The following is a 17115-nucleotide window of genomic DNA, read 5'->3' on the forward strand; positions in this document are numbered from 1 at the left end:
ATCATGCATGGCACAATTTAATAACCTGGACAATAAACGACAAACGAAGGTACCGTCAGAGTCCCGGTTGTGGAAAATGCTGCACGTCCTACTTCTCATTTTTGGGCAAGTTCCTTATTTATCATAAAATATTTTCACTCTTTCCTCCATATCATCAAAGAAAACGAAATTCCTTTTCTATCATCGGTTTGTATCTTTTTTTCTTCCATGCCACTCTGTGAGCCTTCGGCAGTTCTTCTATTGAAATGCACTGTTTATAGTTACGGTTCATATGTACTATTTATGGCAAAGTGATATTATGATATCTCCAAAAATCAGTGGTTTTTAGTTCTTTTTTAAAAATCCTAAAACTTTATGTCTGTGTTCCACAATCCGTTCCATAATCCATGGCGCAACTTATTTTAATTAGATCATCCAAAACACCTGTTTAGAATTTAAACTAAAATTCTCTAAAAGTTATCACTATGCCGTAACCAGTACCGATAAACAACGCATTTCGAAGCAAGAACTGCCGAAAGACTCACAGAGTGGCAAGGAAGAAAACAAAGATAAAAGCGATGGCAGAAAAGGAATTTCGTTTTCTTTGATGACATAGAGGGAAAAGTGAAATTTTTTTATGGCAAATGAGGAATTTGCTCCTTATTTTTATGCCGGTTTCGATTTGTAGTGTCATCTTGATGTGTGTGTGTATATATACGGTAGTATTATTCTAGATCTAGAGTATAGAATACACCCCACCTGAGCCAGCCCGCCTGCTGCGTCATAGCAACCCGCCGGCCCAGTCCGTTCGCGCACAACCAGAGTGTGCCATGTGTCCCCGCAACCACGCCTGTGCGTCAACCGCACCTTGCTCCCTCGCGCTTGTGTGTGCCATGTGGCGTGCTGGCCGCGCCTCCCGTGCGCACCTGCACACCTGCCTGCACAGCGCGTCTGCTCTTGCGCCACGTGCTCGTCTAGTAGGTGTCGATAGTTTTCCAGTACTACTAACACTACTGAACATTTCTGAGCACTACAAGGCTATTCTACACCGTGGATGCTGAATAGTTATTCCAGTACGTCCAATAGTTTAGTGTTCAGGAGTTTCAAATCACAGTACTAATACTACTAACAATTACTGATAACTAATAACACCACTTACACAAACTAATGAACAATTTTGTTATGACTTTAAACCATTAAGTATTGAACTACTGATACTACTGAACAAATTTTTAGTAGTTATCCAGCTTCTGATATAACTACCGAACAACAAAACTACTAACAACTTTGAAGAATTACTGGATGATAAATACTAGACACTACTGAAAAATTATTAGATGATAGTTATTGAACAACTACTAAGCAGTGGCACGAGGACACATGACGCACGGGGTGTAGCGAGGAGGTGGGTGCGGGGACACGTGGTGCACAGGGGTGACGTGGCTGGGTTGATCCGGATGGGCAGGCGAGGCTATTCTGCGCCTATGCGTAGTTGCTATTCGTACTGCGCATATCCCCCAGTTACAATCCGAAATACTGTGAGTTACAACTTGTTAGGTATACCAGTTACAACTTCACATCCAGAAATGTATAATTGTGACACAAGAAGCTAATATTGTGAGTTACAACTTGTTATTCGCACTGCGCACACCCCTCAGTTATAACTTAACACTGTGAGTTACAACTTGTTAGGTAGACCAGTTACAACTTCATGTTTATAAATGTATAATTGCAACATAAGAAGCTAATACTGTGAGTTACAATTTGTTTTTCGCATTACGCACATTCTTAGTTATAGCCGAAATACTATAAGTTACAACTTATAAGGTGTGCACAGATATAAACTACAACGAATCTGAAGAGAGAGGGGGACTACGACTAGCTTTGCAGCTAGCTTGAACCACATCTATTGAAACAGCACAGGTCAAGATTACAAGGGGGTTGCTAGCAAACGAATTACAGGAATACATCCCAGATCAGTATGAGGTTAATCCATGGAAACGAAGAGCTCCACACACAATTGCTTGTTTACAACAATTGGCATTGCTAGAACGGCAAGCCCACAGGTATAAGTCGTCTGAAACTCGTCACAGCACTGACAGTCAGTTTCAGTTTTGCCTTCGAAGATCTTCGCGTTCCCGCATTTCCAGAGATTCCACAGCACTGCAATTAGGATCGCTGATCGTGCCGGTGCAGTGGCGGCCATTGGGCCCGGCAGGGGCAAGCCCCCACAGCTCCTCGACGGAGGACGGCAAACCACCTGTAATGCCGATGCAGCACCAAATGCTCCGAATCCGACTGCAGTGAAGGAAGAGATGTGGCACATCCTCTGAAGCTAGGCACAAAGGACAAAGGCCATTGTTGCTCGCGCCTCGGCTCCGCAGCCTTGCGTTAGTGTTGATCTTATGGCGATGAACGAACGAGCCACAGAAAGAAGCGGCAGCGTGAGGGAGCTGCATCGTCCCAACGCGATGACGAACCGAGTAAAGAAAACTGCTTGAAGATGGGCAGAGCTCCCACAGGGATCGGGGAGTTTGTCAGTACTTCGCATGGGTGGAAGTCCGTGAAAGGATGAGTCTGGGTCTGGGCTGCCAGGAAACATAAGGTTGGGCTCTGAATTGGGCCTACCAGGCGTTCGGCCTACCTTACAAGAGCAAGCTTTACGGGCCTTCGCGGAGCTACGCTGCGCCACGTACTCCCGGTGTGGCCCAGTCGAAGAACACCGGCCCGATTGACTTCTCTGCTCATTTTAACTGCTGGTCGCGTGAGGGATTTTTTATTTATTTTGATGAGAGGACTTGTCGCCCTTCTAACGAGCATAGATGTGTGATTTTTAAAATATATGCTTATTATTATAATTTTTGGTTTAAGAAATAAAAAGTTAAAAAGTTCTCGCGTGAGGGTGAGAGCAGGCGAGCCGAGCTGGCTCACAATTTTGGGAAACAAAACAAGCACCGTAACGTGTAGTCATGGCACGACAGGCATTGCTGCCCGTTTCAGTACGGGGCCGTGTATGGCAAGTTCAGCCGTTCAGGGTCTGAACTCTGCAGCGCAGCAGGCCTTTACCTGCGACCTCTGACGAACCATACCAACAACCTCGTCTCTCTGGGCGCATTCATCTCAAACAAATGTCACAAGAAGAACCATGACGAAATCATTCTCCCCTCGTTCATCGCAAAGCAAATGTTTCTGCAAAATTTGCACACGGTATAACTACATGTTGTGGCGAAATCTGAAACACTTTTATCCACATTTTCATTCCATCCCATCTCAATCCCATCATGCGATCGTTACACTCTGCCAGCCGTTTTCTTTTGGTTTCATTTTCGTTTTCTTACCAGGTCGCACCATTCCCTTACGCGGCATGTTCCATTTCTGCAAATCTAGTACTCACTCCGGTTATAAATATATATTATTTTAAATAAAATATGGTATATAATACATAGTTTTTATCATTATTTTTTTTATTAAAATATATTTAAATTTTTATTGAATTTGTTATATTATTAAAGTATTTTTAAGACAAATCTACATATATAATTTTAAAGTTTACAAACTAAATATTTTAAAATCTATTATTAATTAACGTTTTAAAATTTTAATCGAATATTTTGTAAAACAATATATATTTATGACTCAAGCGAGTACTCCCTAATCAACCAGCTCGTCGCACCGCCGGATCCGCGTGTGACACGATGACACTCCAGGCCGCAGAGCAAATAAACGCCGGCCGGTTCAGATGTCTCGCCGGCACAGCGGGCAGGACCCATGCCGGACCAGCCAGCAGTCGATGCACGGCGCGTGGAACACGTGCCCGCAGCTCGGCAGCCTCCGTGCGGGCTCGCCCACCCGGAAGTCCTGCAGGCACACCGAGCAGCAGAGCGCCTCGCCGGCCGCGTCCACGGCGCTGTCCTCGGACATCTCGATCTCCGGCAGCCGGCGGAGCGCGTCCGCGGGGAGCCCCTTGCTGCCGCCGGTGGTATCGAACAGGTCGCTGGTCTCCGCGAACGGCGAGCTGATGGCGCTGATCTGCGTCCAGATCGAACATGATTGAACGAGAATTGTAAACTGTACCGTGCTACATGCTGACAGTGTGACAGATAGAACACATAATCTTGATCTGTACTTGTGGTAAATGTGCCGGAAACCAGCAGCAACCCCCGGGTTAGTTAGGGCCCGTTTGGCAGAGCTCCAGATTCAGCTTCTGAGCTGAATCTGGAGGAGCTCTGCTAAACGGCAAAATTTGGCTTTAGCTCCCTGAGTGAATCACTTCTCCTGATTCACTGAAATGAACTAGAAGCTGAGGAGCTGAAAAAAGTAGCTTCTCCTGAGGAGCTGACCACGCTGATTCTCCTGATTCATAGAGTTTATCCTAGAGAATCATTAAGAATCACTTTCAGCCACAGAATCACTTCCTCAGAGAATCAATTTTTTTTAGAGAATTTGAATCAGGAGAAGCTCTGCCAAACAGGCCCTTAGTATTTCGTCATTGATGCAAGTTTCTTTTACTTGTGGGTGATGATGATCTCACTGAAGTGACCTAGACGATCTAGACGATCGGCACCAGCACACCCTAACTAACCATTTTAATAAAGGTATCTTTGAAGAAATGCTGGCGTTAGATGGAAAGAGTTGCTTCTAGGCAATGCATGGACCAACTGCTGGTAAAATTATGCAGATAAGTTTCTTCAGGCTACCAGAAGCTAGTAGTATAAAAGTTGTGCTGGTTTGGTTAACTGCATTTGCTTGATCACCAAAGCTAAAAGACTAACCAGTGCTAGTTTTAGGCCTTTTTGCAGTCTGATGAACACAAGCATCGGTATTTAGTAGAAGAACAGGGTGTGAGGCATGGAGTTACGAACTGATCAAGCTTGGACAGTACCAGTCGTCCAGTGCACCACATTAAAATGGAGCATCATTTGCTACTGTTTGTCACTGTTAAAGATGGCGCCAATTCTTTCGACTCCATGTCACGTTTGAACGAGCACTGCCTAACTACAGTGGTCGTGGGACGTGAAATTGTGAACACTTCCAGTCGAAATTTGTTCAGACAATGACACTTCATAATTCTGGTGCATTTGAGCTGAAGTGGATAGCTACCTGACTCTGCACCGCCAACCCCACCTTCTCGCGGACCAGCCTGCCGCTCAGGACGCTGGAGACGATGTCCACCTGCGTGCACGGTAGCAGAGCACAAACACGATCAGACACCGAGATAATCGAAGCGACATGCAGGCTACGGTGCATCTGATTCGACAGGAAAACACGCAAAAAATAACTGTATTGCCTGCCATGATATTTACATGCATTTGACTGGATGCACAAAGTGAACTAAAAAAAAGTTTGGTTTTTTAACGGCGAGATGTCACTGGTAGCATCAAATTGATCCCTCCTCGGTCCTCACGGAATCCTTGGGGCAGACCTAATCCTCATCAACACACTAGAAAAATATCGTTTGCGACATCAAGTCCCCCAGGAAGCCGTGAAAGCGAAAGGGGTGTGCTTTGGCAGTTTTGAGACCTCACCATGACCTCTCGAACACCAGGAGGACATCGAGGTACAATTCATCGATCGTGGAGTTTGGCTGGATTTCTTCACAATCTGGCAATGGCGATCGAACCGTGGACAAGATTTTACGAGGAGCAGAGCAATTTTGCGTGCCGTCTCAGGTTTGCACCCTTTGGCCTCGGATCAGTGTAGAATGCTTTGACGTATTCAGAGGATTTTGTAGCAAGAACTGCTGGATGGAAGAGCGGCGTTATCAATGTGCGTTAGTGCGTACCATGTAGAGGATGCTCCAGATGCCGGAGTCGCCGGAGTGCCAGAGGTCGCGGGACGACTCAAGGACCTCGATGGAGAAGACGGCGCCGGAGATGGCGCCGATGCCGGCGCCGCGCAGCATCCCGCTCTCCGTCGCCATCCCGGTCACCGACCCCGTTACCGCCCCGACCAGCGAACCCACTGCGAAGAAGCCAACCAAACGCTCAGCGACGAGCCTCTCACACAACTTCAGGGCTTCAGGCGGCTCTGTCCGTCTGTCTGTGACTGAGTGGCGCGCGCGCACTCACCGGCGGCGAAGACGCAGGTGGCGATGGCGCAGAGCACCCTCCCGGCCAAGCCGCACGCAGCGGAGCCGAGGCCCGAGCATTGCCACGGTTCCGGAGCGGCTGGCGTGGAGGACGGCGACGGGAACAGGTCCATCTGGGAAGAACGGAACGAAGGTGCCGGCCGCTCCCGCTCCTCGCTTGGCAATACAACAGAGCACTGCACACGACGCACAGCTCAGAGAGCGAGAGACCGGGGATGGGACGAGTGTCTCGGAGTGGAGGGATTGCAAGTGCAACGAGGGTGCTCTCGTATAAATAGTGGCGGGGAATATAAAAAGTGTGGTATGGTCGGGCGCGGTGGTGTGGGGTGGTCACTGGTTTTGTCCATGTCTTGCCTCCGGTTAGTTGGAAGCTTTCTGAAAAAAAAATCTCATGAGATCTCTATGTACGCTATTTATTATTAATTCAACGGTTTGTATTTATACGTATTTATATAGTAGAGGACACATGTTAACGTCTCGTGAGAGTCTACACGTAAGATTGGACTTTATAAAATTTGCTTCCTACTTGTCTGCTCTCCTAAACTTAGATTTAGCGACGGTTTGTTTTAGTTTTAGAGTATAAGAATTAATTTAGTTTATAGAATCTCTTTTTTATCAGATGATGTATTGAGAGATTTTATAGTATAATTTGGCTAGTAAGTTACGAGAATCAACTTTATCATTTATTTTTGTTTTTACTTTTGAGACTATAATTTATAGTCAGATTAAAAAAGAAACAGGACCTTAGCCGCTTTTGCTCGGCACTTCGCGTGGCCGTGGCCCGCTTCTCTGCACCCTGCAAAATTGGGGCGCCGGCGTGCCGTGGTTGCTACCTGCTCCGGCATTGTATCCCTCAAGTGACTGCTGGTACGTGTAAATCTGTTGGACTTGGATCATGGGCTCTAACAGTTTTTTCTTCTTCTGAACACAGGTCTGTGATTCTGTGACGTTGAGTAGGTCATTGGTTTGCAAGTTCTTTGGCTACATATTTGAGCAAGTAGGCTGCAATCTGCAAATCAATAGTGAATGGTGGCGAATGCCGGAATCGAAAATCCGCAGGTGACTTTCATGCTGTTGTCCAAAACGGCTACAGATTTTCAAAGGTGTGTTGCCAATTGATGCAGAAAAGAAGGGTAAGCTAAAGTTACTAAACTAATAACTTGGAGTACAACAGTTTGCTTTTCCCGAAAAGATGATATTGTAGGGTCGTTTGGTTGCCACGCGCTCTAGCGTGGTTCGTATCAAGTGAGGCAGCTCATTTGAGGTAGATTGTGTGTATATGGTGCTATTTATTTGTTAGCCGAATGTGTTTAGTTTGTTTAAAAAAATATTATATTTAGTTACTCGTATGAGTATATATTGTATGAGTTTGAAACAAAAAATATATTAATATATGTTTATTTTATATAAATACACTATGTATTAGTTAATTTATCATATTAAGTTTTAATCTAATTTAAAATGTACTAATCTTATATTTACTAATTGGAGGTTCCTTTTGTTGCCTTCACGTTAATCTTAAAAAAATCCTAAAATTTTTAAAACAAAATAAAACATCCAACCGTCAAATTGATTAATTGATTAACTGTAACTATGGACCAATAACCAGACAAAATAATATAGAAGATTAAAAAATAAATCATAGAGTCCAGCCTCAAGACTATTTCTTGCCTTACATTTTCTTTCATTTTTTTATACCCTTTGTCCAACAAGTTTACGTTAACAAACTCCAACCTATTTACGTTAGCAATCAACATAATTTTTCAAATCAATTAAAATATACCAATTAAATACGCGTGTAATCAAACATGACAAAATTAAAACAACAGAACGCAAACATATTACGGATTATCACATAAAAATAATATCAAAGAATTATAATGTATTTTCAAAAATAATAATGTGAGATACGGTGACAACATAAAAAATAATAATAATTTCAAAAAATAAGAAACAAATAAAAATCAATTTGCATAACACATAAAATAAAAATTATAAATTAGATCTATCCACAAACAATAAACATGATTATAATATTATGAACAAAAATTACATTTATACTTTACATTCCAATATTTAAGTATAAATAACTGATGTATCTTAACATACAACTATTATTAACATAAATATCTACAATTCAGCTGTAAGCTAAATTTCTAGTATGTGCAGTCGCACGGATTGATACACTAGAATAGTTAATACTTATTAATTATACGCTAATATAATACGCTAATATCATTATAGTTGCAGCCCGGCTCGTGAGAAAATCTGTTTTCGGAGAGCCAAGCTATAACAGTGATTTTACATCCACTCGTCCAGCCTCTCGCTCATGTGCATCTATCCAAACAGCCTGAAGCTGCATCCGGAGATGCGAGCAGGGTTGATGCAAACTACCAAATAGCGCTGGGTTTGGTATCATCGGCCACGGTGTGATAACAATAAAAATAGCCAAAAGAAAACTTAGTGGCCCTATCAATGAGGGTATGGGTGTTCAGCTCAGATAGCTACGTGCACTGGCGTTCGGTATCGTACATGGGCCTGGTATATTAACAAGCACAGTGGTTTACCAAGTATGGTGCAGGATTTTGACTGCTCAATGCAGCAAAACCGAGCGTCCCTGTCAGCAGCTCAGTATTTTTGCCAAGTTGAAAACGATGTCCCGTTTGTACTGGCATTGGAGTCATCAGCTGCTCGAACGAAAAATTCATTTGCTGTGGCTCTACCTGCACAGAGATGTTTTTTCTTCATCTCAAATATCTGCTAGCACTGACATGACCAGGTGGAAAAAGCGCTAACTGCCAGATGGAACTCCAAACTTACAAGTTTGAATGATCTTTACTTTCACCCAAGAGAATACATTTAAATATGGATCGCTCTTGGCACATTCGGAATTCGCTCAGGCCACTTGAGATCAGTACAACCAAACCATAATACCATATCAATTGTCAAGTCTCCCCATCAGCATCGACAGGTCTCAATTACGAATGATCTAGCTGCGAGAGGCAGCTCGACCGTGCCCATCCACACGCTGCAATCGATCGTACCAGCAAGCAACTCAACCGCAGTTTCCAAACGTACTGCGTACGTAGCTAGCAAGCCTACACGTCCTGCAATCCGCCAATATCGCCATTGCCAAGCCCCACAGGTCGAGCGCCAACGCTGACATGCAGAGGCGGATCCACGCAGAATCTATGGAAGGAAAATGTCCCTGTTGATGATCCATGGATCGAGTCTGTTTTACGATGTGGGCATGGAAGCAATCTGGTCAGTGGATTCTGACGGCCGAATGTGGCAAGCTCAACTGCCCGAAATTAAGCGCGGTGTCGCCGGCGACAGCGGCGTGAGCGATCGTCTCGGACTAATGGAGCTCGATGCGTTGCCATCACCGGTGACATTTGGCACGAAACTACCTATCTAATAGGAGATGGAATCGCCCACTGCTTTGGTACAGTTATTTTCAGAGGGAACACAGACTCGACGGAAGGTGCATTATTATCAATATTTATATATTAAAGCTCCTGTTTATATGAGTCCTGCGCGTGTATATATATATGTATATATACGGATACATATATCTATACATGTATGTATATATATACATATATATGTATGTATGTATATATATCTATATATTACATGTATAATATAATTTTTTTGAAAAATTTAGAAAAATAACAAAGGTATGATAATTATATTGACAAATTGATTAAAATAATCTAAAATATTAAAGCTCCCAGAATTGGAGCGGTCGTAGGGTCTAAGTTACTTTAGCTACTGTTCATGGTACTGTAGCACTATTTATATGAGTCATACGTGTATATATATATACATACCGATACGTATATTTATACATGTATGTGTATGTATACATATATGCGTAGGTATGTATATATGTATCTGTATATTTACATGTATAATATAATTTTTTGGAAATTTTAGAAAAATAACGAAAGGTATAATAGTTATATTGATAAATCGATTGAAATAATTAAAATACACAGAAAAATATCTAAAACTCAAAAATATGAATTTTTTTTGTTAAGTTCGTATTACCGTCGTCTACATATTAAAATTATGTGCATGTATAAAAATAATAATTTTCCCCGTAATTAAATGAATGTCTTAAATATTAATAAATTCATAAATAAATATTGAAATGCTTAAAATTGGTGAACATATATTTTTTAGATTTTTTATCATATTCTGTGGAAAAAAACAGACGCGGTATAGGCGCGCCAATCTGCTTAGTTATTTCTAGAAACTGTTGGATAGTGTAACTGGACATCGATGCTCGATGCACTGTTGCTGAAAGTATTTGCTAAAATATTTTACTCTCGAATTTTACCCTACTAAAAACTAATCGTTCATTTTTCAGAAATTATATTCACGCAATTGCATGGTCAGGTACATCTTAGAAATCAATGATAGTAACACTCTGAACGCCGTAAAAAAGCCTCTCCTATGGAGCAAGAATGAAAACGAGAGATTGCAGCGAGATGCAGTGTAAGCGCGACGTCGGAATCGGCGTCCATGCCCTGCGTGCGTAAATCCTAATCAAGAACACAATCTGACTAGAGCGAACTGCCCCTAATCGACCGCAGGATCAGGGCACGCGGCCGGCGTCAGGCGAAGGCGACCGCACGAACGCGAAGGGTAACCTCGAGTCTGGCCGGCATTGTACCGTGTCACTGGATCGCGGCAGCTGCATTTGCTTGATCTCCAAAGCTAAAAGACTAACCAGTACTAGTTTTAGGCCTTTTTGCAGTCTGATGAACACAAGCATCGGTATTTAGTAGAAGAACAGGGTGTGAGGCATGGAGTTACGAACTGATCAAGCTTGGACAGTACCAGTCGTCCAGTGCACCACATTAAAATGGAGCATCATTTGCTACTGTTTGTCACTGTTAAAGATGGTGCCAATTCTTTCGACTCCATGTCACGTTTGAACGAGCACTGCCTAACTACAGTGGTCGTGGGACGTGAAATTGTGAACAACTCCTGTCGAAATTTGTTCAGACAATGACACTTAGTAATTCTGGTGCATTTGAGCTGAAGTGGAGTGGCTACCTGACTCTGCACCGCCAACCCCACCTTCTCGCGGACCAGCCTGCCGCTCAGGAGGCTGGAGACGATGTCCACCTGCGTGCACGGTAGCAGAGCACAAACACGATCAGACACCGAGATAATCGAAGCGACATGCAGGCTACGGTGCATCTGATTCGACAGGAAAACACGCAAAAAATAACTGTATTGCCTGCCATGATATTTACATGCATTTGACTGGATGCACAAAGTGAACTAAAAAAAGTTTGGTTTTTTAACGGCGAGATGTCACTGGTAGCACCAAATTGATCCCTCCTCGGTCCTCACGGAATCCTTGGGGCAGACCTAATCCTCATCAACACACTAGAAAAATATCGTTTGCGACATCAAGTCCCCCAGGAAGCCGTGAAAACGAAAGGGGTGTGCTTTGGCAGTTTTGAGACCTCACCATGACCTCTCGAACACCAGGAGGACATCGAGGTACAATTCATCGATCGTGGAGTTTGGCTGGATTTCTTCACAATCTGGCAATGGCGATCGAACTGTGGACAAGATTTTACGAGGAGCAGAGCAATTTTGCGTGCCGTCTCAGGTTTGCACCCTTTGGCCTCGGATCAGTGTAGAATGCTTTGACGTATTCAGAGGATTTTGTAGCAAGAACTGCTGGATGGAAGAGCGGCGTTATCAATGTGCGTTAGTGCGTACCATGTAGAGGATGCTCCAGACGCCGGAGTCGCCGGAGTGCCAGAGGTCGCGGGACGACTCAAGGACCTCGATGGAGAAGACGGCGCCGGAGATGGCGCCGATGCCGGCGCCGCGCAGCATCCCGCTCTCCGTCGCCATCCCGGTCACCGACCCCGTTACCGCCCCGACCAGCGAACCCACTGCGAAGAAGCCAACCAAACGCTCAGCGACGAGCCTCTCACACAACTTCAGGGCTTCAGGCGGCTCTGTCCGTCTGTCTGTGACTGAGTGGCGCGCGCGCACTCACCGGCGGCGAAGACGCAGGTGGCGATGGCGCAGAGCACCCTCCCGGCCAAGCCGCACGCAGCGGAGCCGAGGCCCGAGCATTGCCACGGTTCCGGAGCGGCTGGCGTGGAGGACGGCGACGGGAACAGGTCCATCTGGGAAGAACGGAACGAAGGTGCCGGCCGCTCCCGCTCCTCGCTTGGCAATACAACAGAGCACTGCACACGACGCACAGCTCAGAGAGCGAGAGACCGGGGATGGGACGAGTGTCTCGGAGTGGAGGGATTGCAAGTGCAACGAGGGTGCTCTCGTATAAATAGTGGCGGGGAATATAAAAAGTGTGGTATGGTCGGGCGCGGTGGTGTGGGGTGGTCACTGGTTTTGTCCATGTCTTGCCTCCGGTTAGTTGGAAGCTTTCTGAAAAAAAAATCTCATGAGATCTCTATGTACGCTATTTATTATTAATTCAACGGTTTGTATTTATACGTATTTATATAGTAGAGGACACATGTTAACGTCTCGTGAGAGTCTACACGTAAGATTGGACTTTATAAAATTTGCTTCCTACTTGTCTGCTCTCCTAAACTTAGATTTAGCGACGGTTTGTTTTAGTTTTAGAGTATAAGAATTAATTTAGTTTATAGAATCTCTTTTTTATCAGATGATGTATTGAGAGATTTTATAGTATAATTTGGCTAGTAAGTTACGAGAATCAACTTTATCATTTATTTTTGTTTTTACTTTTGAGACTATAATTTATAGTCAGATTAAAAAAGAAACAGGACCTTAGCCGCTTTTGCTCGGCACTTCGCGTGGCCGTGGCCCGCTTCTCTGCACCCTGCAAAATTGGGGCGCCGGCGTGCCGTGGTTGCTACCTGCTCCGGCATTGTATCCCTCAAGTGACTGCTGGTACGTGTAAATCTGTTGGACTTGGATCATGGGCTCTAACAGTTTTTTCTTCTTCTGAACACAGGTCTGTGATTCTGTGACGTTGAGTAGGTCATTGGTTTGCAAGTTCTTTGGCTACATATTTGAGCAAGTAGGCTGCAATCTGCAAATCAATAGTGAATGGTGGCGAATGCCGGAATCGAAAATCCGCAGGTGACTTTCATGCTGTTGTCCAAAACGGCTACAGATTTTCAAAGGTGTGTTGCCAATTGATGCAGAAAAGAAGGGTAAGCTAAAGTTACTAAACTAATAACTTGGAGTACAACAGTTTGCTTTTCCCGAAAAGATGATATTGTAGGGTCGTTTGGTTGCCACGCGCTCTAGCGTGGTTCGTATCAAGTGAGGCAGCTCATTTGAGGTAGATTGTGTGTATATGGTGCTATTTATTTGTTAGCCGAATGTGTTTAGTTTGTTTAAAAAAATATTATATTTAGTTACTCGTATGAGTATATATTGTATGAGTTTGAAACAAAAAATATATTAATATATGTTTATTTTATATAAATACACTATGTATTAGTTAATTTATCATATTAAGTTTTAATCTAATTTAAAATGTACTAATCTTATATTTACTAATTGGAGGTTCCTTTTGTTGCCTTCACGTTAATCTTAAAAAAATCCTAAAATTTTTAAAACAAAATAAAACATCCAACCGTCAAATTGATTAATTGATTAACTGTAACTATGGACCAATAACCAGACAAAATAATATAGAAGATTAAAAAATAAATCATAGAGTCCAGCCTCAAGACTATTTCTTGCCTTACATTTTCTTTCATTTTTTTATACCCTTTGTCCAACAAGTTTACGTTAACAAACTCCAACCTATTTACGTTAGCAATCAACATAATTTTTCAAATCAATTAAAATATACCAATTAAATACGCGTGTAATCAAACATGACAAAATTAAAACAACAGAACGCAAACATATTACGGATTATCACATAAAAATAATATCAAAGAATTATAATGTATTTTCAAAAATAATAATGTGAGATACGGTGACAACATAAAAAATAATAATAATTTCAAAAAATAAGAAACAAATAAAAATCAATTTGCATAACACATAAAATAAAAATTATAAATTAGATCTATCCACAAACAATAAACATGATTATAATATTATGAACAAAAATTACATTTATACTTTACATTCCAATATTTAAGTATAAATAACTGATGTATCTTAACATACAACTATTATTAACATAAATATCTACAATTCAGCTGTAAGCTAAATTTCTAGTATGTGCAGTCGCACGGATTGATACACTAGAATAGTTAATACTTATTAATTATACGCTAATATAATACGCTAATATCATTATAGTTGCAGCCCGGCTCGTGAGAAAATCTGTTTTCGGAGAGCCAAGCTATAACAGTGATTTTACATCCACTCGTCCAGCCTCTCGCTCATGTGCATCTATCCAAACAGCCTGAAGCTGCATCCGGAGATGCGAGCAGGGTTGATGCAAACTACCAAATAGCGCTGGGTTTGGTATCATCGGCCACGGTGTGATAACAATAAAAATAGCCAAAAGAAAACTTAGTGGCCCTATCAATGAGGGTATGGGTGTTCAGCTCAGATAGCTACGTGCACTGGCGTTCGGTATCGTACATGGGCCTGGTATATTAACAAGCACAGTGGTTTACCAAGTATGGTGCAGGATTTTGACTGCTCAATGCAGCAAAACCGAGCGTCCCTGTCAGCAGCTCAGTATTTTTGCCAAGTTGAAAACGATGTCCCGTTTGTACTGGCATTGGAGTCATCAGCTGCTCGAACGAAAAATTCATTTGCTGTGGCTCTACCTGCACAGAGATGTTTTTTCTTCATCTCAAATATCTGCTAGCACTGACATGACCAGGTGGAAAAAGCGCTAACTGCCAGATGGAACTCCAAACTTACAAGTTTGAATGATCTTTACTTTCACCCAAGAGAATACATTTAAATATGGATCGCTCTTGGCACATTCGGAATTCGCTCAGGCCACTTGAGATCAGTACAACCAAACCATAATACCATATCAATTGTCAAGTCTCCCCATCAGCATCGACAGGTCTCAATTACGAATGATCTAGCTGCGAGAGGCAGCTCGACCGTGCCCATCCACACGCTGCAATCGATCGTACCAGCAAGCAACTCAACCGCAGTTTCCAAACGTACTGCGTACGTAGCTAGCAAGCCTACACGTCCTGCAATCCGCCAATATCGCCATTGCCAAGCCCCACAGGTCGAGCGCCAACGCTGACATGCAGAGGCGGATCCACGCAGAATCTATGGAAGGAAAATGTCCCTGTTGATGATCCATGGATCGAGTCTGTTTTACGATGTGGGCATGGAAGCAATCTGGTCAGTGGATTCTGACGGCCGAATGTGGCAAGCTCAACTGCCCGAAATTAAGCGCGGTGTCGCCGGCGACAGCGGCGTGAGCGATCGTCTCGGACTAATGGAGCTCGATGCGTTGCCATCACCGGTGACATTTGGCACGAAACTACCTATCTAATAGGAGATGGAATCGCCCACTGCTTTGGTACAGTTATTTTCAGAGGGAACACAGACTCGACGGAAGGTGCATTATTATCAATATTTATATATTAAAGCTCCTGTTTATATGAGTCCTGCGCGTGTATATATATATGTATATATACGGATACATATATCTATACATGTATGTATATATATACATATATATGTATGTATGTATATATATCTATATATTACATGTATAATATAATTTTTTTGAAAAATTTAGAAAAATAACAAAGGTATGATAATTATATTGACAAATTGATTAAAATAATCTAAAATATTAAAGCTCCCAGAATTGGAGCGGTCGTAGGGTCTAAGTTACTTTAGCTACTGTTCATGGTACTGTAGCACTATTTATATGAGTCATACGTGTATATATATATACATACCGATACGTATATTTATACATGTATGTGTATGTATACATATATGCGTAGGTATGTATATATGTATCTGTATATTTACATGTATAATATAATTTTTTGGAAATTTTAGAAAAATAACGAAAGGTATAATAGTTATATTGATAAATCGATTGAAATAATTAAAATACACAGAAAAATATCTAAAACTCAAAAATATGAATTTTTTTTGTTAAGTTCGTATTACCGTCGTCTACATATTAAAATTATGTGCATGTATAAAAATAATAATTTTCCCCGTAATTAAATGAATGTCTTAAATATTAATAAATTCATAAATAAATATTGAAATGCTTAAAATTGGTGAACATATATTTTTTAGATTTTTTATCATATTCTGTGGAAAAAAACAGACGCGGTATAGGCGCGCCAATCTGCTTAGTTATTTCTAGAAACTGTTGGATAGTGTAACTGGACATCGATGCTCGATGCACTGTTGCTGAAAGTATTTGCTAAAATATTTTACTCTCGAATTTTACCCTACTAAAAACTAATCGTTCATTTTTCAGAAATTATATTCACGCAATTGCATGGTCAGGTACATCTTAGAAATCAATGATAGTAACACTCTGAACGCCGTAAAAAAGCCTCTCCTATGGAGCAAGAATGAAAACGAGAGATTGCAGCGAGATGCAGTGTAAGCGCGACGTCGGAATCGGCGTCCATGCCCTGCGTGCGTAAATCCTAATCAAGAACACAATCTGACTAGAGCGAACTGCCCCTAATCGACCGCAGGATCAGGGCACGCGGCCGGCGTCAGGCGAAGGCGACCGCACGAACGCGAAGGGTAACCTCGAGTCTGGCCGGCATTGTACCGTGTCACTGGATCGCGGCAGCTGCACTTGCAAGGCGAGATCGATCAAGTCGCTCACGGGAGTGCGACGCAGCAATTTGCAGGCATGGGCGACGAGTCGAGGCAGACGAGTTACGAGTCGGAATCAACTTCAATAAGAAGCTCGCCGGAGCAACTTGAATTACAGGTCAAGTCTAACTTATCGCCGCTATTGAATATATGTCAGAATATTATATAAGAAAAAATTACATATTGAATTTAGAGTTATAATAAGTGATGACGGTAGGATTGAGTTAGACTTATATAACTTGGTGTCTTCGTAAATATGAGTGAAG

General features: G+C 42.4%; 1 protein-coding gene across 2 annotated transcripts; it reads right to left on the bottom strand.

The window, feature by feature from the left end:
• Positions 1–3574: 3574 nt before the first annotated feature.
• LOC133906974 (NEP1-interacting protein 2-like) lies at positions 3575–12480 on the bottom strand. Of its 2 annotated transcripts, none has more exons than XM_062348944.1 (4): positions 12102–12480; positions 11816–11994; positions 11135–11206; positions 3575–4008 (listed from the first exon to the last, which is right to left on the bottom strand). In XM_062348944.1, the coding sequence occupies exons 1-4, from the start codon at positions 12232–12234 to the stop codon at positions 3715–3717; spliced, it is 678 nt and encodes a 225-aa protein (XP_062204928.1). In that variant the 5' UTR covers positions 12235–12480; the 3' UTR covers positions 3575–3714. The 2 variants fall into 2 exon arrangements, with proteins under 2 accessions (XP_062204928.1, XP_062204929.1); XM_062348945.1 differs by lacking the exons at positions 11135–11206; positions 11816–11994; positions 12102–12480 and adding exons at positions 5080–5151; positions 5762–5940; positions 6048–6433.
• Positions 12481–17115: the final 4635 nt, after the last annotated feature.

This window comes from Phragmites australis, chromosome 24, assembly GCF_958298935.1.
Source record: "Phragmites australis chromosome 24, lpPhrAust1.1, whole genome shotgun sequence".
NCBI classification, from domain to species: domain Eukaryota; kingdom Viridiplantae; phylum Streptophyta; class Magnoliopsida; order Poales; family Poaceae; genus Phragmites; species Phragmites australis.